This window comes from Piliocolobus tephrosceles, chromosome 18 (assembly GCF_002776525.5).
Source record: "Piliocolobus tephrosceles isolate RC106 chromosome 18, ASM277652v3, whole genome shotgun sequence".
Lineage (NCBI taxonomy): Eukaryota > Metazoa > Chordata > Mammalia > Primates > Cercopithecidae > Piliocolobus > Piliocolobus tephrosceles.
In genome coordinates this window covers 15,453,386-15,479,455 of record NC_045451.1, presented here as the reverse complement: position 1 = coordinate 15,479,455, position 26,070 = coordinate 15,453,386, and the positions used below count along the sequence as shown (strand labels likewise).

At 41.3% G+C, this 26,070-nt stretch overlaps 1 protein-coding gene across 1 annotated transcript in view; it reads left to right on the top strand.

The window, feature by feature from the left end:
• SERPINB8 (serpin family B member 8) overlaps nucleotides 1-25,633 on the top strand; it is a 51,078-nt gene extending 25,445 nt beyond the window's left edge. Inside the window, exon 7 of the mRNA XM_026448226.2 lies at nucleotides 24,856-25,633. Coding sequence (XP_026304011.1) covers nucleotides 24,856-24,861 — 6 coding nt within the window. The 3' untranslated portion in view covers nucleotides 24,862-25,633. The remainder of the gene's footprint in view (nucleotides 1-24,855) is intronic.
• The last annotated feature ends 437 nt before the right edge of the window (nucleotides 25,634-26,070 follow it).

Below are 26,070 nucleotides of genomic sequence, written 5' to 3'. Positions count from 1 at the left end.
ACTGAACAAAAGAGGACGGGAATAAAAGACAAAGACAAAAGAGTATATTTGCAAGAAGGGGTCAGGGGGCACCTTGCCTCTAGTGGGTAAGGGCCCTGAGCTTTTACAGTCCTCCATATTTATTAGGTAAAAGAGATAGCGAGAAAAGGAGGGGTGATTGTTGGGTAATTGTTGGTCTGCTATTTGGTTCACAGCAGGCTTGCAAGGCTGCATTCTTTGAACAATAGGCACTGGATTTCCCAGTAGATAACTTCAAAGAGCCCGGTGCCAGGGAGTGATGGCCCTCAGCAAATCTTTTGGTGGCACATCCAGTGTGAGTTTGCCAACATCTTGCATTCATGATAAACAGTTTGCTGTTTGATCATATAGCTTCCAGTGGAATGCTGAGTTGGTCATGATCCCTTTGCCAGCTCTCTACATTTTGGGTATTTTTTAAGTTTCTTTTTAAGGTGAAACTGAAGTAATTGACTTGAAGCTTTTCTTGGTTTTTAATATAGGTGTTTACCACCATAAAAATTTCTCTAAGTATTGATTTAGTGGCATCAATAAATTTTGATATCCTTTGCATTTTTATTCAGTTCAAAATACATTCTAATTTTCCTTTTGATTTCTTTTTTGACTCATGAATTATTTGAAAGTGTGTAATTTTTAGTTTCCAGTTTTGATGATTTCCAAAGATCTTTATGTTATTGACTTCTAATTGAATCTCACCATAGTCAGATAACATATTTTTAATGACTTGCATTCTTTTAAAATATTGAGATTTATTTTATGCCCCTAAATATGGGCTATCTCAGGAAATGTTCCATGATCACTTGAAAAGAATGTATATTCTGGCCGGGTGCGGTGGCTCAAGCCTGTAATCCCAGCACTTTGGGAGGCCAAGATGGGCGGATCACGAGGTCAGGAGATCGAGACTATCCTAGCTAACATGGTGAAACCCCGTCTCTACTAAAAAATACAAAAAACTAGCCAGGCGAGGTGGCGGGCGCCTGTAGTCCCAGCTACTCGGGAGGCTGAGGCAGGAGAATGGCGTGAACCTGGGAGGCGGAGCTTGCAATGAGCTGAGATCCGGCCGCTGCACTCCAGCCCGGGCGACAGAGCGAGACTCCGTCTCAAAAAGAAGAAGAAGAAAAAAAAAGAATGTATATTCTGCTGTTTTGGGGTATAATGTTCTGTAAATATGAATTCCGTGAAGTTGGTTGCTAATGTTGTTCAGGTCTTCTACATAATTACTGATGTTGTGTCTACCTGTTCTAGCAATTGTTGAGAGATGAGTGTTGACATGTCCAACTATAATTGTTGAGAGGTCCAGCTCTAGGTCAAAATTCCAAGTGTGATCCCATAGGCCTGACCATAGGCAACTACCAGGCAGCCTGCATGGGGGAGACGGGGGAAAGCTGCCCTCCCCACAGATTTGGTGCACAGCCAAGGCATTGCAGTGTCTGGTGGGAGCTGCAGTCAGGGACTCAGGCCCTGGAGCCAGGCCATACTTTTATGCATCTCTACATTCCGAGCTCAGACAGCTCCACTCAGAGCTCTGCTTATAAGGGGAGCAGAGGCCTTCTGTTCAGAAGCCTCTGAAGAGACTTTCTTACCAGGATCCTTGAAGACACTTTCTTGCACTGAAGCTCAGCACTCAGTACTTTCCCACTTCTAGTCCTTCCCTCCCCATCCCATCCCTCCTGTCCCTCCCCTCTCTCTTTTTCTCTCTCTCTCTCAATTTGACAAAGGAGCCGAGTGGTCCATTAAGCACAGTGCCTTTTTGGAAAAACAAAAAGCCTGAAAGTCCCTCAGGGCATTCCTAGAGGTGCTGGTGGTTCATTTGCAAGAGTCTGAGGGTACCAAAGGGCACTTGCCAACCATGCCACCGGGTCTCTGGGAGGTGCCAGTGGACCCCACAGGGCACCCTTAGAGTGTGCTAACGCATTGTTTACAGAAGCTTTTCATTTCCAAGGGGGATCATTGGTCCTCAGCTAGGTACTGCTTGTGGTCCAACAGATCTGTCAGGTTTGGTACACTGTGACAAGACCCATGCCATTGAAAAACACGTCTGGACGCCCCTCGCAGAGGCTATAGCAGCCCCGCAAGTCACCCTCCTGGCCCTCTGGGTCTACAATGAGGGGTTGGGGGAGGCAGAGGATGAGACTGTTCACCAGACTCAGATTCCAGGGATTTTTATGCCACTACTGTTAGTTATCAAGCCCAAGTAAACCTCATCAGGCCAGCTCAGTCACTCCCAGATGTAATCCAGCGATTTTAACAAATCCCTAAGGCATGGAAAAAGTGGCTGCTTCCGAGAAAACAAAGATTGCAGAAGCAGTGAGGCAAAGATGACTATCAGGCGCCCTCTCCTGGACTATCTAGGCAATGGCATTTCCAAAGAGCTCTCTGAACCTGATTATTCAATAAAGAGGCTCTTAGAGGAGGAGATTGAAGCGTTCCCCACCAAGATACCAGACCATGGGGGGCCCAGCAGGCAGCTCACAAGGGTTTGCATGGTGATAGCCCCTATGACTGATTCAAGCGTTATGCTTGTTGTCGTCCTTCCCAGTGACTCTGGAGATGAGCTGAAGAGCCTCACCATCCTCCCCCCAGATGGCTAGGCTTTTACAGATTATCCGGACTAGGGGTTAGGCCAAGGTCCCTCTGTCCCCAAGGATGACTAGAAGTCCTAGCCAATGTCAGAGTTCAGTGAAAAGGTGGGGGAAAATTTCCTTCTTGGCCATTTTGAACATCTGTGCACTGGTGCCTCTGATCCCCACAATCCCTGGCACCAGGATGAGGGGAAAACAGATAATGTTCTCTGGCTTAGGGTCTGAGACCACCACCACCTGCTCTGGCTCTGGGAAGGGACCTTTGGGCCCCTAGAAGCCTTTATGTTACGGCTCCCACGACTGCATGTGTTCTTGGTATAGATGTGTTGTCTATATGTGCCCCCACTGGCCTTCACTCTCAATCCCTGATGGAAATTGCTGCACTTAGGGTCACCTTAGTGGGACATGGGAAAGGCTGTGAATGTACCCAACTACTGTCACCCAGGACATTGTATCCCCACCTGCTTTAGGGAGGAAAAAAACTGCTGTCATTATGTCACCAAAACATCAGCAATTCCATCTAGTTCCTTCTGTTCACTGCACAGAAAGCCAATTAGTGAGACAATGAGTATTGCAAAGATGAATGAAGGCTTTAATTGGGTGCTGCAGCTGAGGGGATGGGAGATCAGTCTCAAATCCATCTTCCTGACCAACTAAAATTAGGGGTTTATATAGCAGGGAAGAAATGTAACCATGTGTGGGGAAACAGGAATTAGGGAGAGGTGAGGAAGAGGAATTGGTCAACAGGAAGCAGGTGGTTGCTTAGGCCATCATGATGGGTGACGGGTTGGGTTTCTCCTTGTCCAGATGTGTAGACCTGGTGGGTTTCAACTGCCTGATACTATCTGGGAGGACTGATGGTTGGCTTCCTGAGAAAGGAACTCAGATAACTGTAATTTTCTTGAATTTTAAGACTGTGAGGGTTAATTTATATGCTTTTTCAAAAGAAACCAAAAATATTAGTTCTATGGGACAGTTGGGCTGGTTTCAATTGCTAAGCTTGAGGCAAAGTTCCTGAGAAACTGTTCCTCCATACAGTAGGTCTGTCTGACCTGTGCACATGGCCTCAGGTACCTTGTGACCCTCTGTCTATTATAGGTGGCTCAAGGCTGTGGTGCCATTCTTTGCATTGGCAGTACCTGACATTTTGATTCTTACAGAGGCTACTGGAGGGAACTTGGTATGAGACAGTTGATATCATCAATGCCTTTTTCAGCATCCTGCCGCATGGAGAAGTCCAGGATCAACTTGCCTTTATGTGGAATGGGTTGCAATGCACCTTTAATGTCCTTCCACAAAGCAACCTAAATTCCCCATGTAGCTGCCATCAATGAATACGTTATGCTCTGGGGAGAGTTGCATGCCTGGAGGAAGCACTAGCCTTGCACTCTATTGATGACATCGTCCTGGTGAACCCAAACAAAGACATTGCCAAATAAGGACTGGGTGCTTGAGGACAGATGACTCTCAAGCAGCAACCCGACTCCACCATTAACACACAGGGACCCCAAGTGAAGTTCCTGGTTGTAATCTGGGCAAGTGGCACCACATCTCATTTAGAGGAGATGACTGCCAAGCTTCTGACTGTCTCTGCCCCAGCAAATAAAAAGGATGCCCAGTGATTTGTGGGCTTATTCATCTACTGTTACTGTCACATTCCCCTTGTGGGGATTTTGATGGGACCCAACTAAGAGGTTACTAGAAAAGGCTGCTATGTTTGAATGGTACCCATTCAACAGGCTACCACAGCCATCCAAACACCCTTCCCCGGACCCCATGGGTCCACATTTGCCATTCAACTTACAGGTCTCAACAACATTTCAGTTCCTTTACTGTTGCTTATAGTAGAAAAATACCTCAGACACTTGTTGGGGTTTTCAACTTATAAGATCCTGGAGTCAGCTGAAAGGCACATACACTTTGAGAAACAATTATTGTCCTGTTATTGGGCGTATGTAGATATGCATGAATACATGACCCATGGCTGTGATATAGTTTTATGATCCCAAATTCCAATCATGTTATGAGTGAGCGGAGGCCTCAAATCTCCAGGTGGGGGTGGCTTAGGGGTATTCTCTAGTGAATGAAAATGTTCTATCCAGAATCAGGTAAAACCCAGCCCAGCTGGGGCCTTCAACTCTATGGCAAGGACTCAGGAGTGTCACCCCCCTCCCAGGCATGTCGTCCAATGAGCCACCGCCTTCACTTGCCCAGTGGGAGCTCAGATACAAGGACCTTCCGGGCCACACGTAAGCCTGGTTCATTGATGGTGTCTCTTGATTAACATTTACTAGGCTAGAATAAGGTGCAGCTGTCATCCAGCCTGAGATATATCTATCCCTTGGCAAGCTCAGCATAAATGTGCAAAGCTTTATAAAGTATGGTTGGCTACCCAGGCTCCCTCAACAAAGGAGCCCTGCTATATTTTCACTGACTCATGGGCTGTAGTTAATGGTCTGAACATTTGATTGGGCTACTGGCAAAACTCGTACTGTCATATGAAACACATGCCTCTCTTGGGATGAGACATTTGGATAAAATTCAATTCTACTCCTAATAAGCTTCTTTGTTATCCTTATGGATGCTCACCAGAGAGCTGCCTGTGCTAACAAAGGCAATGAGCCAACCAAGGCAATGAGCAGACCATGCCTGTCAGCTAAACAGGGAGAATGATCTGTCATCTGCCCCAGAGATAACAGATATCCAATTCATTGACTCCTGGATCCATGAGAGGAAGGGCCCTGGGAATCAAGATGCCATCCTTGCCTGGATCTGTATGCATGAACTATTATCTTCAAAAGATGCCAACACAGCATGAAAGAGATAATCCACCTGCCAGACCCTGACCAAGGCTAAACATTCTGCTCAGGGACAGATCCTTCAGGTAAAAAAGGCCAGGATGTTCTTTGCGGGTTGATCACACTAGTCCCCTCATCCCATCCAGAGCGTTCAGGTGGATCCTAAATGTAGTTGATGAGTTCTCCGTATTTGGAGTAGTCATCCCCATGTGTTTTACTGACTCAGGCAACACTCTTTATTCCCTCCAAAACCCTATTTGTTTCTTTCTCTGGCTTCCTGAATACATTGTATCTAATAATGGCCCAAATGATACATTTGCAGCCCAAACTATACATGGGTCAAATCATGGGGCATGATGGGTTCTCCATCCTCTTTAACATCTACAAGCCACAGCAGCGATTGCATATTTTAACAGGAAAAGATCAGGTTGAAGTGGCTAATGGAAATGGACAATATAATCCCAACCTGGCTACTTGTCTCAGGTGAGCAATTTGGGGTCTCACTGTGGCAATTCTCTAAGTGTACTTCTCATTTGTGCTGTATGATTGATTGGGCTGTCTTTCTCTTTCCCTCAGTTGCCCACCCCTCTTTTAAAATTATTGACAAATCAGTTTCCATGATGGATCATGCAAGTTCCCTCTATCCTTTTTGAGCCCTTCCTGAAGACCCAAATCCGTGGGAGATCAGGAAGGCTACTAAACAGCACAGAATGGGTGGCATGAGCTTGCTTCTCCATTTACTCCCTGGGTGCAGTGCCTGAATTTTTGCCTACAAGGGCTTCAAAGATAATAACCATCAATTCAATGTCTCAACATTTTCCCTAAGGTGGCCCTGCTGCTTTGCTCTGTGTAGCCGCATTGGACACATGCCAAATATCAAGTAGAAACTTGTATGGAACCACAGGAGAAACCAAGCCAGAATATTTAGGTTCATCATTCTAGGGAGTGAATTAAGGGCACTATTCTTGCTCATGGCATGGGACAGACTGCCCATGTCACAGTCAATGAGGAGTCTCCCCAACTGATAATACATGAGCACCTTTGGTCCTGCAAACTCAGTATGGGGCAAGAAGTGGTGGGGATCTAACCTCTCTCCTCTCTCTCATGGGTAGTCTGTGTGACTCTGGCCTTACCAAATTCATTAGTAGGCCTGACTCTGGCAGCTACCATCATGCTGAACTTGACTAGTAGTTGGATATGCCACTCACTGCTTGACCCCATAGGTAAAACTTTGGCTGCCACGCCACTAAATAGCATGAGTGGACATTTCTCCAACTATGGAGCTTTCTGGCATCTCAGGTGCCCTAACACACCTGGACCCAATGTGTTACCTGATATGCAAACCCTGGTACTGTAGGAATGAAATGACTTCCTAGTTGTCAACTCAATGCTGTTCCACATGGGAGCAACTGAGAAGAGGAGCCTGGGTCTGTTACCGGGCTATTTTGGCCCTGATGGTGGTGACCCTCTCCCCTCCCCTCCCTTACCCTTCCCCCTCCCCTCCCCTCCCCTCTCCGCCTCTCCCCTCCGCTCTCCTCTCCTTGTCCAGACTCTTCAGTTCCACTCAGGGACTCTGCCCACCACCTACCAAGAAGGACTTCTAGGGGGTTGAACCTCATGGTAGTCAATGACTCTTACACTCCCAAACTGGTGTATACCCTTTTAGAGTATTATTTCTTTTCTAAACACCAGGCTTTTACCTTCCTTTTTGATCGCATTGTAATCTGCACAAATGGGACATTAATAAGAAATTTTCAAATATTCCAAACAACCCCTCCAAGGAGCATGTTGCACCAGGCTGAATAAGGCATGAGCTCCAGAACCAAGCTCCCCCTGGTTACTTGGAGGGTTTGCTGGATGAGGGGCATTGCTGACCCTCTTTGCTCATGTGTATGCTCTGGGTGGTTTTTCCCACTGCTGGGGTCCCTCAGTGAGAAAAGGTTGTGCACCTGTCTCTTACCATCACCAAAGTCATTAACAACACTACCTTAGTTCTGGAGACACGACAGATCAGCCTCAGCTCTTTGGTTTGAGTATTTGAGCAGCTGCATAGCCCTGACTTCCTGCTGGCCAGCCAACGAGAGTCTGTGCCGCTGTCAACACCTCGTGGTGCACCTGGATCAATGAACCTGACAAAGTAGAAGAGTCCAGCTCTCTAAAGCAGACTCTGCTGACCTTTGAAACATCTTATCCTGGATTGGCAATGTTGGGGACTCATGGCTATGTTTAATCTTCCAAGAAGTCCTCATCATCCTATTTGGAAAAATTTCAATTATGAACCTGGTCCATTGCTGGCTCAGACTGATGACTGGGTTATTGTCATAATCCCACAAAATCCATTTATTTAGGACTATGATAGGGTAGGCTCTGTTTCTTTCAAGCATCCTGAAAAATTAAGAGGTGAAGTTGAGCAGTACAACTTCAGGACAAAATCCTAAATGTGATCGTTCAGGCCCAATCATATGCAATTATAGAGATTCTACTCTTGGGGGAGATCCGCCCTTCTCCCACCAGACTTCATAGCTAGTGCTTTGTGATCTCGGGAGTGAGGCACCGTCAAAGCCTGAGGACCCTCTGGGCCAGCCATGCCCTGTGCCTACCTGTATTTCTAGCTCTGGCCCCTCCATTCAGAGGCCTCCTTATGGGGCAGCAGCTCAGCTGGGACACTGCCAAGACCTCCTTATTAGGGGGCCTGGAGATACTTTTCTCCACTCTGTCTCAGTACTCAGTACTTTTCCATTATTAGCTCTTTCCCGTCTCCCAGACTCTAGCTCCAATCTCCCTCTCCCCTGCCACCACAAATGAATAAAAGCCTGACTGTTACTCTCCTATTTGGCTCACTGTCTTAGTGGACCACCTCAACACCTGGCAACTCTTTCTAACAATTGTGGACTTTTTATCTTCACAGTTACGTTTGGTTTTACTTCATGTATTTTGAATCTCTCTTATTAGGAGAGGAATAAAAATGTAGGATTGTGATGTACTCTTGATGATTTGACCCCCTGTATCATGATGAAATAACCTTCTTCATCTCCAGTAATATTCTTCACTCTGAGATGTACTTTGTTAGATATTATTATAGTCACCCCAGCTTTCTTTTGATCAGAATTGTACGTTGCATATTTTACCTTCATTTACTTTTAACCTATTTGTGTAAATGCAAGGTGAATTTCTTGTAGACAGTATATATTTGGATCTTACTTTTAAGCAGTCTGACAATCTCTGTTTTTTAATGGAATCAAGAATGAGTATAAGGAAGTGAATTTTTTTATAATGTCCTAGAATTTGTGGTGTTAGCATCACGACTCTGAATATACTAAAAATCACTGCATTGCACATATTAAAAGGGAGCTTTTTAGTATGTGAATTATATCTCAATAAAACTATCGTTTAAAAAATGAGACTGGGGACCTAAGGCACTACTGTAAGGAGGCATTCAATTTAAGGATTCTGCTCCCTTCCCCTTCTTCACCCCTCCCCTTCCTCTCCCCTCCCCTTCCCCTTCCCATTTCCCTTTCCCCTTCCCATTTTCCCTTCCCTTCCCTTTTTTCTTTTCTTTTCTATTTATTTGTTTATTTTGAGACACAGTTCTGCTTTTGTTTCCCAGGCTGGAGTGCAATGGCGTGATCTCTGCTCACTGCAAATTCTGCCTCCTAGGCTCAAGCAATTCTCATGCCTCAGTCCCCCAAGTAGCTGCGATTACAGGTGCCCACCACCACACTCGGCTAATTTTCGTATTTTTAATAGAGACAGAGTTTCATCACGTTGGCCAGGGTGGTCTCGAACCCCTGACCTCAGGTGATCCGCCTGCCTCAGCCTCCGAAAGTGCTGGGGTTACAGGCATGAACCACCACGCCGGACCCCTGCTTTCTCAACTTTGGTACCCTAGGCGTCTGCTTGTCTTGCCCTAATCCCGGCTCAAGTGATAATGCACTGATTCTGGCTACTTTGAAGGCCATCTACTGGGGGACAGGTCTGGGAAACGTTTCTACTTCAGAAAGTCATTTGTTCTGTTCTCTTCCTCTGGACATCTTGGCCTGGACGTGAAATGGTTCCAGTTGCGGAGGCCCCTTGTGACCAACCTGAGGATGAAGTTGGGGCAGTGAATGATGGCAGAATGTGAGTCTCTGATGACATCATGGGCTGCTGAGTCAGTCTGAAGCCCGCCTCGCTTCTGAACCCCCCTGATAGAGGACGTAGCAATGTCCCCAGCCACCCGTTGTCTGAGTCAGGCAGTCTGCACGTGTTTCTGTCATGTGCAGCCCGGGAACAGGGACAGAACCGCTCACACCGCAGCCCCGCGGCTCCAGCGCCAGTGGTGGAAAAGAGCTCAGGTGTCAGGAGTGAGGACGCCTGGCTCTGTATATGGGGTCAGGACTGCTACTAATTACCTGTGGCACACATCGTTTTCTTTTCAGGTGAGTCCCTGATACATGTAAGAGATAAAGACCCAAGGTTCCTCTCTACTCTGAAATGGGAATCGGTCACCCTCCCTTTGCGTGCTTGAAACAGAAAAGCCCAGGGTCCCAACTTCTCTTGCCTCACCTCCAAAATCCCGTCTAACAGCCCAAGGCGTGGATGAGTCCTTTGCACCACCAGCTTCCCCTGGGTTTTGGCCTCCAGTTGATTTCAAGACACTTTCCCTTTCAGAATCTTTTTTTTTTTTTTTTTTGGAGTACTCTTTGCAAGAGCAGGAGGCGAGCGTGCTCAAGCCCTGGGTCCCCCGCGGGGCCCTCGCGCGAGGTCACCTGCTCTTCCCGCGGCGGCGTGAGGCCCTGGAGAAGCCGGGGAGGGCGGGGGCTGGGGAAGGGGGGTCAGCCGACCCTGCCCTGGGTCCCCCACGCGGCCCTAGCATCTCCCAGGAGGCAGGGACTCACCCCGACCCCGGGTCCACCCTCGGCACCAACCCGTGCCCCGCCGCCGCCTGAGGTCGCCGCCGCCTGCGGTTGTGCCCTTTGAGAAGGAAGGCAGAAGGTCCCCACGCCGGCGGGGCCGGGATAATAAGGTCTGTGGGTGTCTGCAGCACCGAATGGAAGCCCGCGGCACGCTCAGCCCCCAATGCTCTGGAGTCTTGTGTTCTTGTCCGTCTGCCCGCATTTCCACCTCCTCTCCTGGCATCTCTCTTCTCAGAAAAGGTCCTGCTAAAACCAGCACTCCAAATCCACGTCTAAGTGCAAGCACTTCTTGTCCCTCCTAATTCTTTTATTCAGTTCCACGTTGTCGAGCCCCCTTTTCCCCAGCACTGTTCCTGATGCTGAGGTGGGGCCACAGGGACTGACTTCAGAGAGTTTGCCTGGTTAGGTAGCTGCCAATCACAGGAGTAATGACATTGCAGTAATTGATGGGTTAGGCTGAGGAAGTGCAGGTGGGAAGGAGTGAAGTGGGGACCGTCTCCAGGGTAGGGACTGGGGAAGCCACTGAGGCAGAGATGTTGAAGTAAAGGCATAGATTATGTGCAAATTCCGTGCCATTTTATACCAGATACTTGAGCACCGGTGGATACTAGTATCTGTGGGAGGTCCTAGAACCAATCTCCAATGGATACTGAGGGACAGCTCTGTGTGTGTGTGTGTGTGTGTGTGTGTGTGTGTGTGTGTGTGTGTGTGTATTTGTTATAAGAAATTGGCTCATGCAATTATGGAAACTGAGAAGTGCTAAGATCTGCAGTAAGCAAGCTGGAGATTGAAGAAAGCTGGTGGAATAGTTCCAGCCTGAATCTGAAGGCCTGAGAACCTGGAGAGCTGGTGGTGTAAGTTCCAGTCAGAGGGCAGGAGGAGACTGATGCTCCAATTCCAGTGTCAGACAGGTGAAATTCCCTCTTACTCAGACATTTTGTTGTGCACAGGCCTTTGGTTGACTGGAGGGGGGCCAACCACATTAAGGAGGGCAGTCAGCTTTATTTGGTGTACCAATTCAAAATGTCAATCTCACCCAGAAATACCCTCACAGGCATACCTAGCATAATGATGTTTCAATGCCTGGGCACCCTGTGGCCCGGAAAAGTTGATACATAAAATTAACCATTGCACATTTTAAAATTATATTCTATCTGGCCTCTGGAGGATAGGACTCACTCTCTCACTCTGACATGGTATTGCTTTCCTAGTGTGCATTGATTTCTTGTTTAAAATAAAATAATCTCTTTTTAAACGAAAAACGTTATGGAGTATTTGAGAAAACTATTTTACCTATATCTTCTTGGAGACCAAAAGACAATACTAGTAATTTTAAAGTAATTTTCTCAAGAGATAAATTTTCTTAAATACAGAGGAAGACATTGACCAGAGTTTCCAGTCACTCGTCATTAAATTAAAAAACCTGGCACTCAGTATTTGCTTAGAACGGCTAACAGGCTTGTTGAAAAAAGAAAAGCCTTAAAAATTCCTCTCAGTAAGTTGAATTGATAGAAAATAAAAGCAGGATAGAGAATAGGAAAAAAGCCCTAGAGAACTTGAGAAATTTATGGCAATCAAATAATTACAATAACTGTATTTTGAATTATTTCCAAATTAACTACTTCTAAAATTCACTTACTAATCTGTGGTTATTCATGGTTTGGCATATACCTATTTATAAACTGTGACATTTTAACATTTAAAAGATTATGATAAGATCACTTTTAAGAGAGAAAGATATATATTATTTTAAATAAAAATTATATTTTTATATTTCAGAGTATTTGGAAATTTGAAAGCTTGCTGATTTTTATTTATTTTTACTTCACTTATTTATTTATGTTCATTTTATCTGGCAATGTTGCCACATTGAACATTTTTCTCTACAGAAACTTTTAAGGAATCCTTCTGTTGTTTAGTGTCATTATCTCCAAGAATGTAACAAACTCTCATCTTGTGCCTCCTAACAGGATACACTGAGAAGCACTAGCTTCTTCTGTGACATTCTTGCCAACATTCTCAGCACCTGAATGTAAGTGCAGAAACATAAGACAGCATTGAATTGAGGGATATTCTACCAAATAATTGACTGAAACTCTGCAAAAGAGGCAATGTCATAAAAGACAAGCACTGCGGAGGTGCCACAGGAGGATGTGTGATAACTAATTGCAACCTGCGAGTTTCTTTGGGTCCCGCAAAAGACCTGAATAAATACAAAAAAAGGCATTCAAATGTCCAAGAAGGAAATAAGAAAAGATTTGATTGTGGTAGTTATCAAGACATGCATATGAAATGCACAGTGAAATACCACCACGAGTATACCAAAGTAGGGAAAATTAAAACTACTGACAACATCAAGAGTGGGCAATGATGTAGAACAACTGGAATTCTCCTACATTTTTGTTGGGAATAGATTAGTAAAGACACTTAGAAATTGGCAATATCTACAAAAGCCTAATAGTGTTGAAGCAAACATTGCACTAAACAAAGTTAAGCATATCCTATAGTCTGAATGCTGTCTTCCACCAAAATTTATATGTTGAAACCCAAAGTCCAGTGTGTCAGTATTAAGAGGTGGAACCTTCGGGAGGTGATTAGGTCCTGAGGAAAAAGCCCTCATAAATGGGATTTGATGTCCTCATAAAAGAGGCCCCAGAGAACTACCTTGCCCCTCTGTCATGGGAGTATGCAGTGAGAAGGTGCCATCTATGAAGCAGAGAGCAAGCCCTCACCAGACATCAAATTTAATGGCACTTTGATCTTGGACTTCCCAGCCTCTAGAACTGTAAGAAAAAAATTTATGTTGTTTATAAGCGACCAAATTTATGGTCTTTTGTTTAGCAGCCTGAACAGACTAAGACAGCCTATAAGGAAGTGTTTATTCAATGCTATTACTGTAGGGGAGAGAGACCAGAACATAGTCTGTGCTCAACTTCACTAAAACAAAGGACTGGAGAGTTTTCGAGAAGTGGGGTGGATATTAGGACATGTGGGTTTGCTATTTGGCCTTACCTAAAGGAAAAGTAAATTTTCTCACATCTTCCTGGCAGAAGGTAGTTTACAACTCCAAGCAAGGTGCCCACTGATATTAGTCTCCCACCCTCCCACAGAAACAGGGAAATAAGACGCTGTCTTCCTTGTGATTTTTGAAACAGCTCCCAGGTCCTTAGGAAAGAGTCCTGCATTGAAAAATTGTCAGGAGGCTTTTAAAAAGATTTACATGTCCAAGGAACAGAGAAATCATTCACAACGACAAGTTTTCTAAAGTCAGTGCTCTGATAAAATGGCCATGTGTTTAGGTCATCTGGATTCCATTAGGACTGGGGTAAGAGGAAGATCAGGTGCCTAGAGGCAAGAAGAGACCTATTTAAAGTATAGTCAAACTGAGGGAAAGTTAAGGCTGCCTTAGTACGTAGGTATATTCTCTGGCCAAGTGTTATGGCTTGAATGTTTTTGTTTCAAATTCGTATGTTGAAACTCTAAACCCCAATTTGATGTTATTCAGAAATGGGGCCCTTGGGAGGTAATTTGAATTATATGAGGTCTTGAGAATAGGACCCACCATGATGAGATTAATGCCCTTAAAAGAAGAGAGACTAACACACCGAGGAAATACCATGTGAGGACACAGAGATGGCAGCTGTCCACATCCCAGGGAGAGGGTCCTCTCCAGAACCCAGACATGCTGGACCTCTGATTGCCAACTGCCAACCTCAAAAATGCAAACCAAATTTCTCTTATTTAAGCCACTGAGTCTGTGGTATTGTATTATGGCAGTAAGAGACGATGGAAGTAGAGTGGGGTAATTGACTAGGAGTCTGGAAATACTCTATATCTTGATTTGGTGGTAGTTACATGGATTAAAATTATTAGCTATTATTTTGAAAGTCACTAGGCATATACTTATGACTAGTATACTTTAAGTTCTAATTCAATGAAAAAATAAAGTAAAATAAAAACATTTGGGGTACAGCTAAAATGGAACTTAATGGGAAATTTGTAGATTTTGATGCCTATGTTAGAAAAAAACAAGGCTAAAAGAACCTGTGCATCCAACTTAATTAGAAATGTGTAAGTAGAATAAACCCAAATGACTCAGAGGAAAGAAAATTCAAAAAATAAAAGAAGATACTTATGAAACAGCAGATAAATTATATAATAGAGAGGATCTACAAAATGAAAATCTGATTCTTTGAAAAAGTAAAATAACCTCCAGAAAGATTAACTGCAATGAAGAAAAATACAAGATTGTACAGATAAAAAAGGGTAAAAATGAAAACGGAGACATAATTATAGATGCAGCTGAGATTACAATATAATAAAATAATACTATAAACAACTTTATGTCAATATATTTGAAAACCTAAGAGAAACAGAAAAGTCTTCAAGATGTATAATTTACAAAACCAAGCTTGTAAGGAAAAAAACAACCTGAATGGGCCTATAAACATTTAAAAAATTAAATCAAAAATTTTAATGTTCTCTCATAAAGAAAACACCAGTTTCGGATGATTTTACAAGTAAATTTCAGCAAACAAAAAGAAAGCGATGATCTACATTTACAAAAAGAATATCTTGCCATTATTTTTAAAATAAAAGCATACTTTTCAACTGATTTTATAAAGCTAATATAACTTTGATACCTGTATTAGTCCATTCTCTCACTGCTGCTAGAAGTACCTGAGACTGGCAATTTATAAAGAAAAGAGGCTTAATTGACTCATGGTTCTACAGGTTGTACAGGATTCTGCTTCTGGGGCGGCTTCCAGAAACTTAAAATCATGGTGAAAGGTAAAGAGGAAGCAGGCACGTCTTACACGGTTGGAGCAGCAGGAAGAAAGGGAGGAGGTGCTATACTCTTTTATACAATTAGATCTCGTGGTAGGTTACACTCTATCATGAGAACAGCACCAAGAGGGAAATTGGCCCCCGTGATCCAGTCACTTCCCACCAGGCCCCACCTCCAGCACTGGGGATTACAAGTTGACATGAGATTTGGGCGGGAACACAGACCCTATCTGTGTCAATACCAGAACCAGAGATAAACTGTACAAGAACACAACATCAAAAGCCAATCTAAAGTGATGGATAATAGACATGTTCTTAATTAATATTTTATTACTTAATTTTTAATTAATTGTGACAAATCAAACCCAACGTTATTGTAAGAATATTATATGAAAAGTATTTTGTAACATGAAATGTAAGGTTGGTGCAACATTTAAAAATAAATTTTTAAGTTTAACCAAGTTGGCAGGTTAAATAAAATGAAGGAATTGCTCAATCACTTCAAGAGGTGCAGAACAAAACATTCATTAAGCTTTAACACGTATTCAGGAGAAAAATTCTTAATAAACAAAATAGAGAGGGGATTTCCAGTACTTTTTTGTTTTGAACACAGAGTATCACTCTGTCACCCAGGCTGGAGTGCAATGGTGCGATCTTGGCTCACTGCAACTTCCACCTCCCAGGTTCAAGCGATTCTCCTGCCTCAACCTCTTGAGTAGCTGGGATAACAGGCCCCTGTCACCATGTCAGCTAAGTTTTTAAAAAATTTTTACTAGAGATAGGGTTTTACTATGTTGGCCAGACTGGTCTCGAACTCCTGAGCTCAGGTGATCTGCCCGCCTTGGCCTCCCAAAGTGCTAGGATTACAGGTGTGAGCCACCATGCCTGGTCCAGTACTCTTATTCAGTAGTGAACCCTAGGTTTTGGCCAGAACAGTATACAAAAGCACAATAATTTGAATAAGAAAACAAAACCATATTCCTAGAGTAGATGATTATATGACTGCATCACAAATAACAGAGAATTATTAAATTCTCTATTATTCAAATATATTCAAATTATTCAAATATTATTAAAAGTATAAATTATTCAAATATAATTCAAAAACAATTTTACCATAGCAGATGAAAATCACTATAGGTTATACACTAGAGCCTAAACACTAGTCAGATGCTGGGGTTCAAACTCCAGTCTCGCACTTGCTAGAGATTGTAGAGGGGTGAATTAATGAACCCTCTCAGTGCTTCAGTCTCCTAATCTGAGAAGTGGTTATGATAACAGGACCTAGCTCGTAGAGTTGTTGAGAGGATCTAATCAGTATATGAAGAGATTAGCTCAGGACCTGGTACGCTAGAACACAGCATACTATTAGTAACCATCATTATTATACAAGAGCAAGTTGCATTTTTATGCATCTAAATAGCAATAGTTAGAGAATGTCATTAAATTTGCACTAACCCCAAACCATAAGATTCTTAGGAATAATAATTAACAAAAAATAAGCAAGATTGTTATGTTGAAAATTGTCAAATGTTATAGAATATCATTAAAGATGACCAAAATAAATGGAGCTATTTCATGTCATTCATAGAAAGGCCTTGAGTTGAAAAGTTGTCAGTTCTCCCCCACTTGTCTTATTGATGCAATGCAATTCTAGTCCAAATCCTAGCAGTGTTTTCTGTGGAATTTGAAACATGTATTTAAAATTTTATATAAATAAGCAAAGGGCCAAGATAACCAAGACACTTCTAAAGAAAAAGATCAAGTTGAGAAGATTTGCTTTAGCAGACATTAAAACTTATTATAAAACTCTAGTGATGTAGCGTGGTGTGTACACAGGGATAGACAAACAGATCAATGGCACAGAATAGAGAGCTGAGCTCAGAAGCGTAATTCTCTTCTTTGTGGAAATGCGAGATGATAAAGAACTGGCATTAGAGATCCGCAGGGAAATGATAGTGTGCTAGGAAAACTGATTTTCCTTATGTAAAAGATGAAAACAAAAGCATTGCTGACAATTAACCCATTTATGCCAAAAGCTGCAATTTTTTTGGTGCAAAATTAGACCTTGATGATGACCTTGAGCAGTTGCATATCAATAATGCCCACAAGCTTAGCATTCTAATAATGGGAGACTAGGCATAAATGGGCTAATAACTTAAATGTTAAACAAATTAAAAGTTCTACCGGAAATTATGGCAAAATAATTTATAACCTTAGTGAAGTGAAGGATTTTTGTCATACATTTGTGACAAAACAATAAGAGGAAACACTTGAAAAAATCAACATTAAAATACATGTATTTAAATTACTTTAAAAATATATCATAAAAATTATAAAAATACAAACACAAACTAAGAGATGAGAGTTTCACACATTTAATGATAAAAAAGATAATTATCTTAAATATAAAGTATTTCCATGAAAGAATCTGTAAGCAGAAGGCAAACAACCACATTGAAAAATAGACAAAGATCTGAACAGCTACTTCACAAGAGAAAATAATAAAAGGCCAATGATCAATATCACTAATAAGAAAAACTAAAATAGAAATTAGAGAATAGACTCACATTTAAAAAGTCTGTTGATACCAAATCTTGGCAAAGATCAATAACAGTCCTTGCACATGGCTGGTGGGATCAGGCATTGGTCAAACCACTTAGGAAAATGACCTTGCATAACTTAGTAAAGCTAAGATATTCTACTCCCAGTTAGAAACCCTAAAGAAGCTCTTACATATATGTTCAGAAGACATGCAAAAGCATGTTCATAGCAAGAAAAATAAACATAAACAATAAACAATGAATCATTCAAAGGAACAAATGATATTGCACCATGCAATAGAATCAGAGTCATCATCTTGCTCAGTTCTGGTGCGCTGTTCCCATAGTCAGCACTATTCATATAGAGCACAATGTTGCTGATACCGCTGGGAGGCTATACAGCGTTGGATGGGACACCACACGTTATGGGAAACTAATTCATAACAGCTGCCAACAGAAAACATCATGCAGAGCAAAAACAGCAGGTGTCAATTCCTTTTGTATAAAATCCAGGAATAGGTAAACTGATCATTATGTTTTTTAAGGTGCATATATATGGCAAAGGCATAATAAAGTAATTATTAACACAAAATACAAGATAGTATTAAATCTGGGGGAAGAAAAGAATGTGATCCATCAGGTCAATAGGAACTCCAAAGACATTTATGATCTTCTGTTTCTTAAGCTGGGTAGTGGATATTAGATGTTTATTCAACTTATTATTAACATATATATACACACACACATTGTTTTGTGAGTATGATGTATTTCACAATAAAAATAAATTTAACAAAAGAATGAACAAATCATGGTATAAGATGATGTGACAAGAACTAAAATCAGCTAAGGGAGATGAATCTAAGTTAGGTAAATTTTATAATCAAACTAAGTGTAATTTCCCTACTAAAAGACAAAAATCTTTTAGATTGGCAGTGAACGACTTTCAGTTAGCATATCTCAAATAAAGTGACAAGAAATATAAATGTGAAATGATAGGCAAAGATGTATCAGGTAAATTTAAACAAAAGAACATCAAGTATCAAGCTATTAATATAAAAAAGTAGACTTTAATGAAATAAACAAAAAAGCAGAAATTCTGTCATTTGGTATAGAAAAGGATATGATTCATAGTGAAGATAAAATTCAAACTTTAATGTGCCTCTTTCAATGTTGGACAGATGAGCATAAAAAGTAGAAAATTAATAAAAAGCTGAATATTACACTGTGCTTAAGACCCACATTAAGACCTATTTTTGTATATCTTCACGCTTCTGCAATTAAGACCTTGATGTAATTATCAGTGTCCATACAAGTGTGTATTTCATCATTGGTGCCTATATTGTTGTCACTGCAAGTTATTTTTGGTGCTGTATTTTTTGAGAGAGCTGCCATTAATTTTGAAACAATGTATTGTTATTTGAAGTTGAAAATTTATTGTGAATGCTGAAAATTATTGAAATGGAATGGTGATGCAATAGTTGATATTAGGGAAGCAAATACATTTGGATGAGTGAGTGAAATTTCCTATTTTCTTGCAAAGCAATGGCCATGTTTTATGGGGCGTAAGAAAGGCTGACACCTTCCTTGCAAGTGGAAGCTGGGCTATTGTATTAACTATCGCATACCACAGGAAATAATGCAAACACCAAAACTTGCAGAAATGGTTTCAGCAGCTGGGAAGAAAATCTGAATTAATAGTATTATGTTTGGTGACATTTAAAAGTGTTTCATAATGCCCATGTCCTAAAGTTCCTGATGGCACAATAAGCAATATTGGGATGAAAAATGAGCATTTATGACTTCGACACCCATAACTATTTAAAAATGTCAGACTGAATATATTTTGAAATTATCTTACAAATATTTAATTTTATATATGATCAAGACTAATGTATAATAAATACATCTAAACATATCTAAAATAACTCTTTACATATTTTAAAATAACAATTCAAGTGGAAGAAAATGTGGATCATAAGTCAATTGTCAGAGCTTTTATTTCCTTAGTGATATGTGAAATAATAATACATTTTAGAGCTGAGGTCATATTAGCATTTATGAAACAAGGTACAATTTATTTATTTATTTCCTTCCCACCATCTTACTGTCTAGAAAGTATACACATCAAATACTGGGCCCTCTGAATTGGTCTTTTACAGCTCAACTTTTCTGTTTTCCATTCTTAAATCCTGAGAGATTTTCTGAACTTTTTCTCTTAGCTCTTCTGGTTTCTTTTTTCAACAATGTTCTAAACTTCACAAACTGACTACCTTGCCTTTTGGTTATTCCTTTTTAATATCTGTGTATGTATGCATGTGTGTGTGTGTGTGTGTGTGTGTGTGTGTGTGTAATGACTTCTTGAGTTAGCTAAAAATGCTAATCAAAATTTTTAATATTCCTATCTGAAATGTTTCTTTCAGAGTCAGCTCTTCTGAGTGTCAATCTTGGTTCTTGCACTGCAAACTAATGATGTTCTCCACAGCTCCTTGTAAATGTTGATTGTCCATTCATATCTAGTAATGATCATTTTGATTATTGAGGTAGGTAGCTGATTTATGTAATCTCTACTGCTGAATACATGGGACACGTGTCTCAAAAGTGTGACTAACTGGGCAGCCTGCTTTTTATGGACAAATATGTCGACCTGCATTCTGCGCAGGCAAAGAAGCCCGGTGGGGTGGCCCCCTTCTAGCTACTTCCATTCCCCTTCCTCTGCCTTCACTACCTTGAATTTCAGAATTAGATGAGTTCTACTATTGGGCTCTATCAGCCATGTTAAAGTCTCCTTTTCTCTCAGGGCAAATTTTAAGAATTACTTTACAAAAGAAGTCCACAATTTTTTTTTCTTTAGGGAGTAATGCTGGGTTGCCAATTACTCTGCCAACAGAAGGATGGGAGCCATGGATCCACTGGGTTCTGCCTCTTTCTTCCCTTCCTCCAGTCAGTGTCCGCTGGCTCATGAACCGGTCTGAGAATTCTGATTCCCCCCAGTGCCTGGTATTCCTCTTTAGGTATACTGAGCAAGTTCCTCCACCCTGATTTATCCTTCAATATTCTGCCATATATATTATTACTTCCAGAAATCAACCCAAACTTTCCAGCTACCATGGAATACCCTCCTATCTCTCCAAATTTCTTTGGTATGTTTCCTTTTCCCATTCTTACAGTCATTACAATAGGATATTTAGAGGTAAAGGAGGCAAGCCTATGTTCTTGCAAGCATATGTTCTTTATCTACTCTCACATGCCATATTCTAGAAGCATAATGGGCAAAAAGTTTTTGTCCCTGTGGCTGTTGTCATGTGTCAGACAGACCTAACTTCAGAGGGCATCGGCCTGCCCAGTTGTGGAGGTGGACAAATACCAGGGTCCAGCATTTGGTGAACTTCAACTTCAGCCCTGACCAGGGCTGTCTCAGTAACCAGGCAAGGGTGGATTTGTAGATTGACTTCAGAAACTGGTTCCACGGAGGTAGGGAAGGCAGTTGCTAACAATTCCAAGTCACTAACTAGTTATATGACCTTGAGCAAGTTACTTAAAGTCCTTTGGGCTCAAATTCTCTTTTGAAACATAAAAGGGTTTGCCTAGATGATCCCTAAGAGACTTCCAGCTTGACGTTCTCTAACAGATCTGCAGCACAAGACTATTTTGGGTCATATGCTTTCCTTTCTGCATTGAGATTTTTCATTACTTTGTAAGCTTTTCTTATTTCAAAGATGACTTTCGCTGTTAAAAATCTAACTTCACTCTGGTGTGCTTGTTATGTCGATACCTTTTTCATTTCAGTTAAGGGCTTTGATGATAGTTTCCAGTGAGAGCATGGCAAAATAAAATCATGTTTTCTGTTCTAACATTTGTTTCATCTTCGTCTTTTGTCAGCGGAAATACCGCTATTTGTCATTTCAACATTTTCCAGCGACACCTCTTTCCTCATTTGGGGCCTTTGAAGTTTCTCTCGTTAGAATGAAGGCCTTTGCCAACAGTTCTCCAGGGCTGCTGCTTATGTCAGAGAAAGGGGTTGAGGCAAGCCTACTTAAGTGTTAAGCAATGGCTCTAGGCAATCTCCTTCTCCTCCTAATAAAAAGAGTGACATTCAATTAGAGAACCAAGGCTTGGAGGAAAAGCCTGCCGCAGGGCTCAGTGGCTCAGGTTGCTTCAGTGCGACTGTATGTTAGAAAGCTTATTTATACCAGACACACTCTAGACACCCTTTCCCCTGGAAAGAGTCCATGACCTGACAATTCCTTCCCAGAAAGAGGGCTGGGAGTCTGCGCCTGAGGGCTGAGGGGAGAGCTGACCCGTTATCTCTTTCTGAGAAGCACACTGGTGACTGAAGTGTGCAGTCAAGTCCTTCATCCAGAAAGGCTTTGCTCATCCAGTCGTTCACAACGGTTTTCAGCAGGTACAGAAAGAAAACTTTCCAGCTATCTCTACTGAGACCATTTTTCCCAGATCCCAAATTAGGGCACAACACAAGTGTGTTTTGGGAGACAACAGATTTAAAATTAGGTTGATTCCATAAAACCCAGGACCTACCTATGATATCATTCTTCAGTGCAGGGTAGATTGCCATAAGGTTTTTGTTTTGTTTTGTTTGTTTCGTTTAGGTAGAGAGAAAAATCAACGTGGGAGGAAGAGAGAAACTTTTTTATTCTAAGGGAAGCCAGTGATTACAAAGGGGTTTGTGGGAAAGTCACAGAGATTCAATATTTGAATAGGGAGGCAGTTTAGGAATATTCTAAATGCCTCCCTTATTTTATGGAATCAAAACCCGGAGAGTTCATATGGCTTGCTCAGCACTAAGCACAGACCCTTAAACACGACGACGGTTAATGTTTTCAGATTTCATAGGGAGCATACATCTTGTTGGTGGAAGTCCTGAATTATGGATATGGAAGACAAATGGGGGCCATGAGATCACTGTTGAAGAGCTGCTGAAGTTCCAAATCCTCATTTTCCATGGTACGTTCTAAACCTTGCTCTAAGTCCTAAGATTTGCATTGTTGGAAGTAGCAACAGAGAGCTGTTTTTGCACTTCCTTCTAGATTTGTAGATCTTCATCTGCCAACATATGAAAAGAGAAATCATGGCATTATCCTTGATTTCCACCTCTCTGGTGCCCCTATAGCCAATAAAAAAAACCTGTCTGTTCACAGCTCCACACATATTTTCCCTCTTCCCAATGCCTAACTAGCTCTACTGCTTTAGTCTGAAGACTAGACTGTCCCTTCCTGACCCTATTCTTTTAATTGATATTAGGGTCATAATTTTACAAAGTAAATACAGTTATACCACACTCCATTTTTCAGTGAAGTGAGGACACTTGAGCAGAAGCTTCCTGTTCCCCTGCTCGCTCTTCTCTTGACTTGGTTACAAATAGACCTCCAGGAATCCTTCCCCTAGAGTCAGGATTAGGCCAAGGATGATTTCTTTCTACATGAATTCTAGTGTGATTTTAAAAGTGCTTTAAAAATACTCAGGTACTTGGACACAGGAAGGGGAACATCACACACCGGGGCCTATTGTGGGGAGGGAGCAGCGGGGAGGGATAGCATTAGGAGATATACCTAATGTAAATGACGAGTTAATGGGTGCAGCACATCAACATGGCACATGTATACATATGTAACAAACCTGCACGTTGTGCACATGTACCCTAGAACTTAAAGTATATAAAAAAAATAGTTACAAAAATACTGATTCTAAAACAAGCTTTTCCTATGAGGGCAGGGATCAGATATAACTTTTATTGTACCCCATCAAGGAAGAGAGACAAACCATGTGGATAGAGATCCATAGGTCCATCCGATTGACTTGATGATGATGATGACATTAACAAAATCAAGCACAAATTTTCAGTATGTTCTACAATGGTAGGCCCTGTATTAATAGTGCCTGTACATGATCTAGCTGAATCTTCACAAAGCCCCAATGTGTTAAGATCTCCCCCCCATTTTATATACGGGGAAAAAACTTATTATTGAGAGATTTGAGATAATGGACCCCAAATCAAACACCTAATAAGGAGCAAACAAGGATTTGAACTCACTGGATTGAACTTCCCACGGATACCCTGATCATTAGAGACAGCAGCAGCCTCTGCAGAGTGCTGACACCACACCACCAGCCTCCTACCTTCTTTCCAAAAAGGATAAGTAAAATGACCATGATTGTCCATATGGAATTTATTTGACTCTTTGTTTTGACTGGAGACAAAAATTTTATTATAGAAATACTAGTTATAATAATAATTTTAAAATGCCACCCTATTTAATGGAGCTACATTACATACCATGCTGGTCACAATCACAATTGTCCCAGTTTTGAATTTCTTTCGGAAGTTCAAAAACAGACTAAAAACATTTCCAATATGATACCACTTGGTGTCGCTATTAGTCTGTATGAATTGAATGAGTGACACTTTCCTTCTCACGTCGTCTAGACAAATGACAACGTTTTTATTTTAAAGAAATACTTTCAGGCTAACCTGGAATGGATCTATCAGAATTCAGCTAACATTCTTGGTTTTCAATTTTATTTTTCCACAATGTAACAGTGATCAACTTTAGGTTTATTTCAGAAGACACATTCCTGAACAAATACATCTTCGGTAATTAAAAATAAAAAGCCTCAGTTATTGCATGCAAGTCTCTTGGTGCTTTGAATGGAAACAAAAGAACCATAAGGAAACCCTTAAAAGTGTTATCAAGAGCAAATCAATGCAAAGTGAATTGGAATGCTTAGAATTGATTTCTTACAACTAGTAATTTGATTAATATTACTCATGTAGTTTTATTCTGCAGAAGATTTTGTAAACAGGTAGATCTATTAAAGTGGGTAGAAAAAATAGATATTGAATAATTATGAGCTAAAGACATTGTGTTAAGTGATTTCCATGTATAAAGTCTAATCATCATTATGACCATTTTAATTCTTTACCTTTGTTTACTGTTTTGCAGATAACTTTTAATGACTTACAAGACAGAGGGCAAATATTAAAAATACTCAGGGAAACCATTAGAAACAAAGGAAATACAGGGAAAACATCTATGAATTACACTTCCTATTTTTTCTGGTTTTATGAAAGCGTTCCAACGTTTATTGATAACGTTGATATTGAAGTGCATATTTTCCTGGTTATTGCTAAGATCATCAGAATACTTCAGGGCTTTAGGAAAAATATTAAAAACAAACAAAGTCAAAGAGAAAATGAATGTCTCTCACTTTTTTTTAGTTCTAAGGATTCTAACCTCCACTTATGAGCAAACACCAGCTGGGCGAAGATCAAGGGCGGCCCAGATGCATGAGAGCCAACTACATCATGACTGTCACAGTCTTTATGCTGGTACAGATTTCATCCTCAGGTCTGGAGCTGTATAGAAAACTGCCTACTGGAAATTGTCTTTCAGATGTCTGCAGGCATTTCACACTTAACATATTTCAAAATAAAGACATTTTCCATCCCTGCATCTGCTGCACCCCATACAGCCTTCATCTGATTTACCACCTGTGATTCCAGTCTCTCTGAACAGCACCATCATCCAGTCAGTTCTCCAAGCCAGAAACCCGGCAGTCATCTTAGACTTCCCCTTACTCTCGCCTCCTGCATCCCGTCACTTCTGTCTTCCTTGCCTACTTGTCCTGTGTGTACTGCTACATCTCATAATCTGTCTTCATTTCTCTGTACCTAGGGCCAGTGCTCTAGTTCAAGTCTTCATCATTTCTCTCTTGGAAAAAGACTGTTATTTCTTAACTCTTGCTCCCACTTCTCCTCTACTCCATCCTCCAGATTATTGCCAGAACCAATCACAGAAATCTAATTGAACCATACACCTGTTCACAACTTTCCAATAGCTAACCATTAGCTATAAGGATAAACCACTCTCTTTCACATTATATAAGAAAAACCTTTAGTATCTACCCCATGTTTAATACTACATTACGCTGTTAAGATTTATGCTACAGCAACACTGACCTACCCAGTAAATGGTCAATACATTTTGGTTGAATTAATAAAGATAAGTGACAGTGTGATTTGATGGCTCATGAACTCCCATATCAACCTCACCAATTGTCACCTCACCATTAAAACTATCTCCTTCCAGTCCTGAAAGTTTCATTGGGTTCAAAATTGAAAAAAAAGAAAACATGAAAAGCTTTGGGAGTATTCAGCTTTCCTAGTAACTGTGTACAACAGTTAGCCAACTAAGGAGCTTCACTGTGCCGAGATGGATTCTGTGTTTAGAATCTGGGGCGTGGCCAAAGGATGCTGCAGGTACTCTTGACTTGCTTCACAAGGTGGCTTGGGGCCTTTGCCAGGAAGAACTCTGCTTTTGTAATTCTGACAGCTGGATAACCTTGGGTAAGTTACTCTAGTTTCTTCCAAGCAAAGTTAAAATAGCAACATTAACCTACCCCCCACAGGCATGTTAATAAGTACATTCTTCCC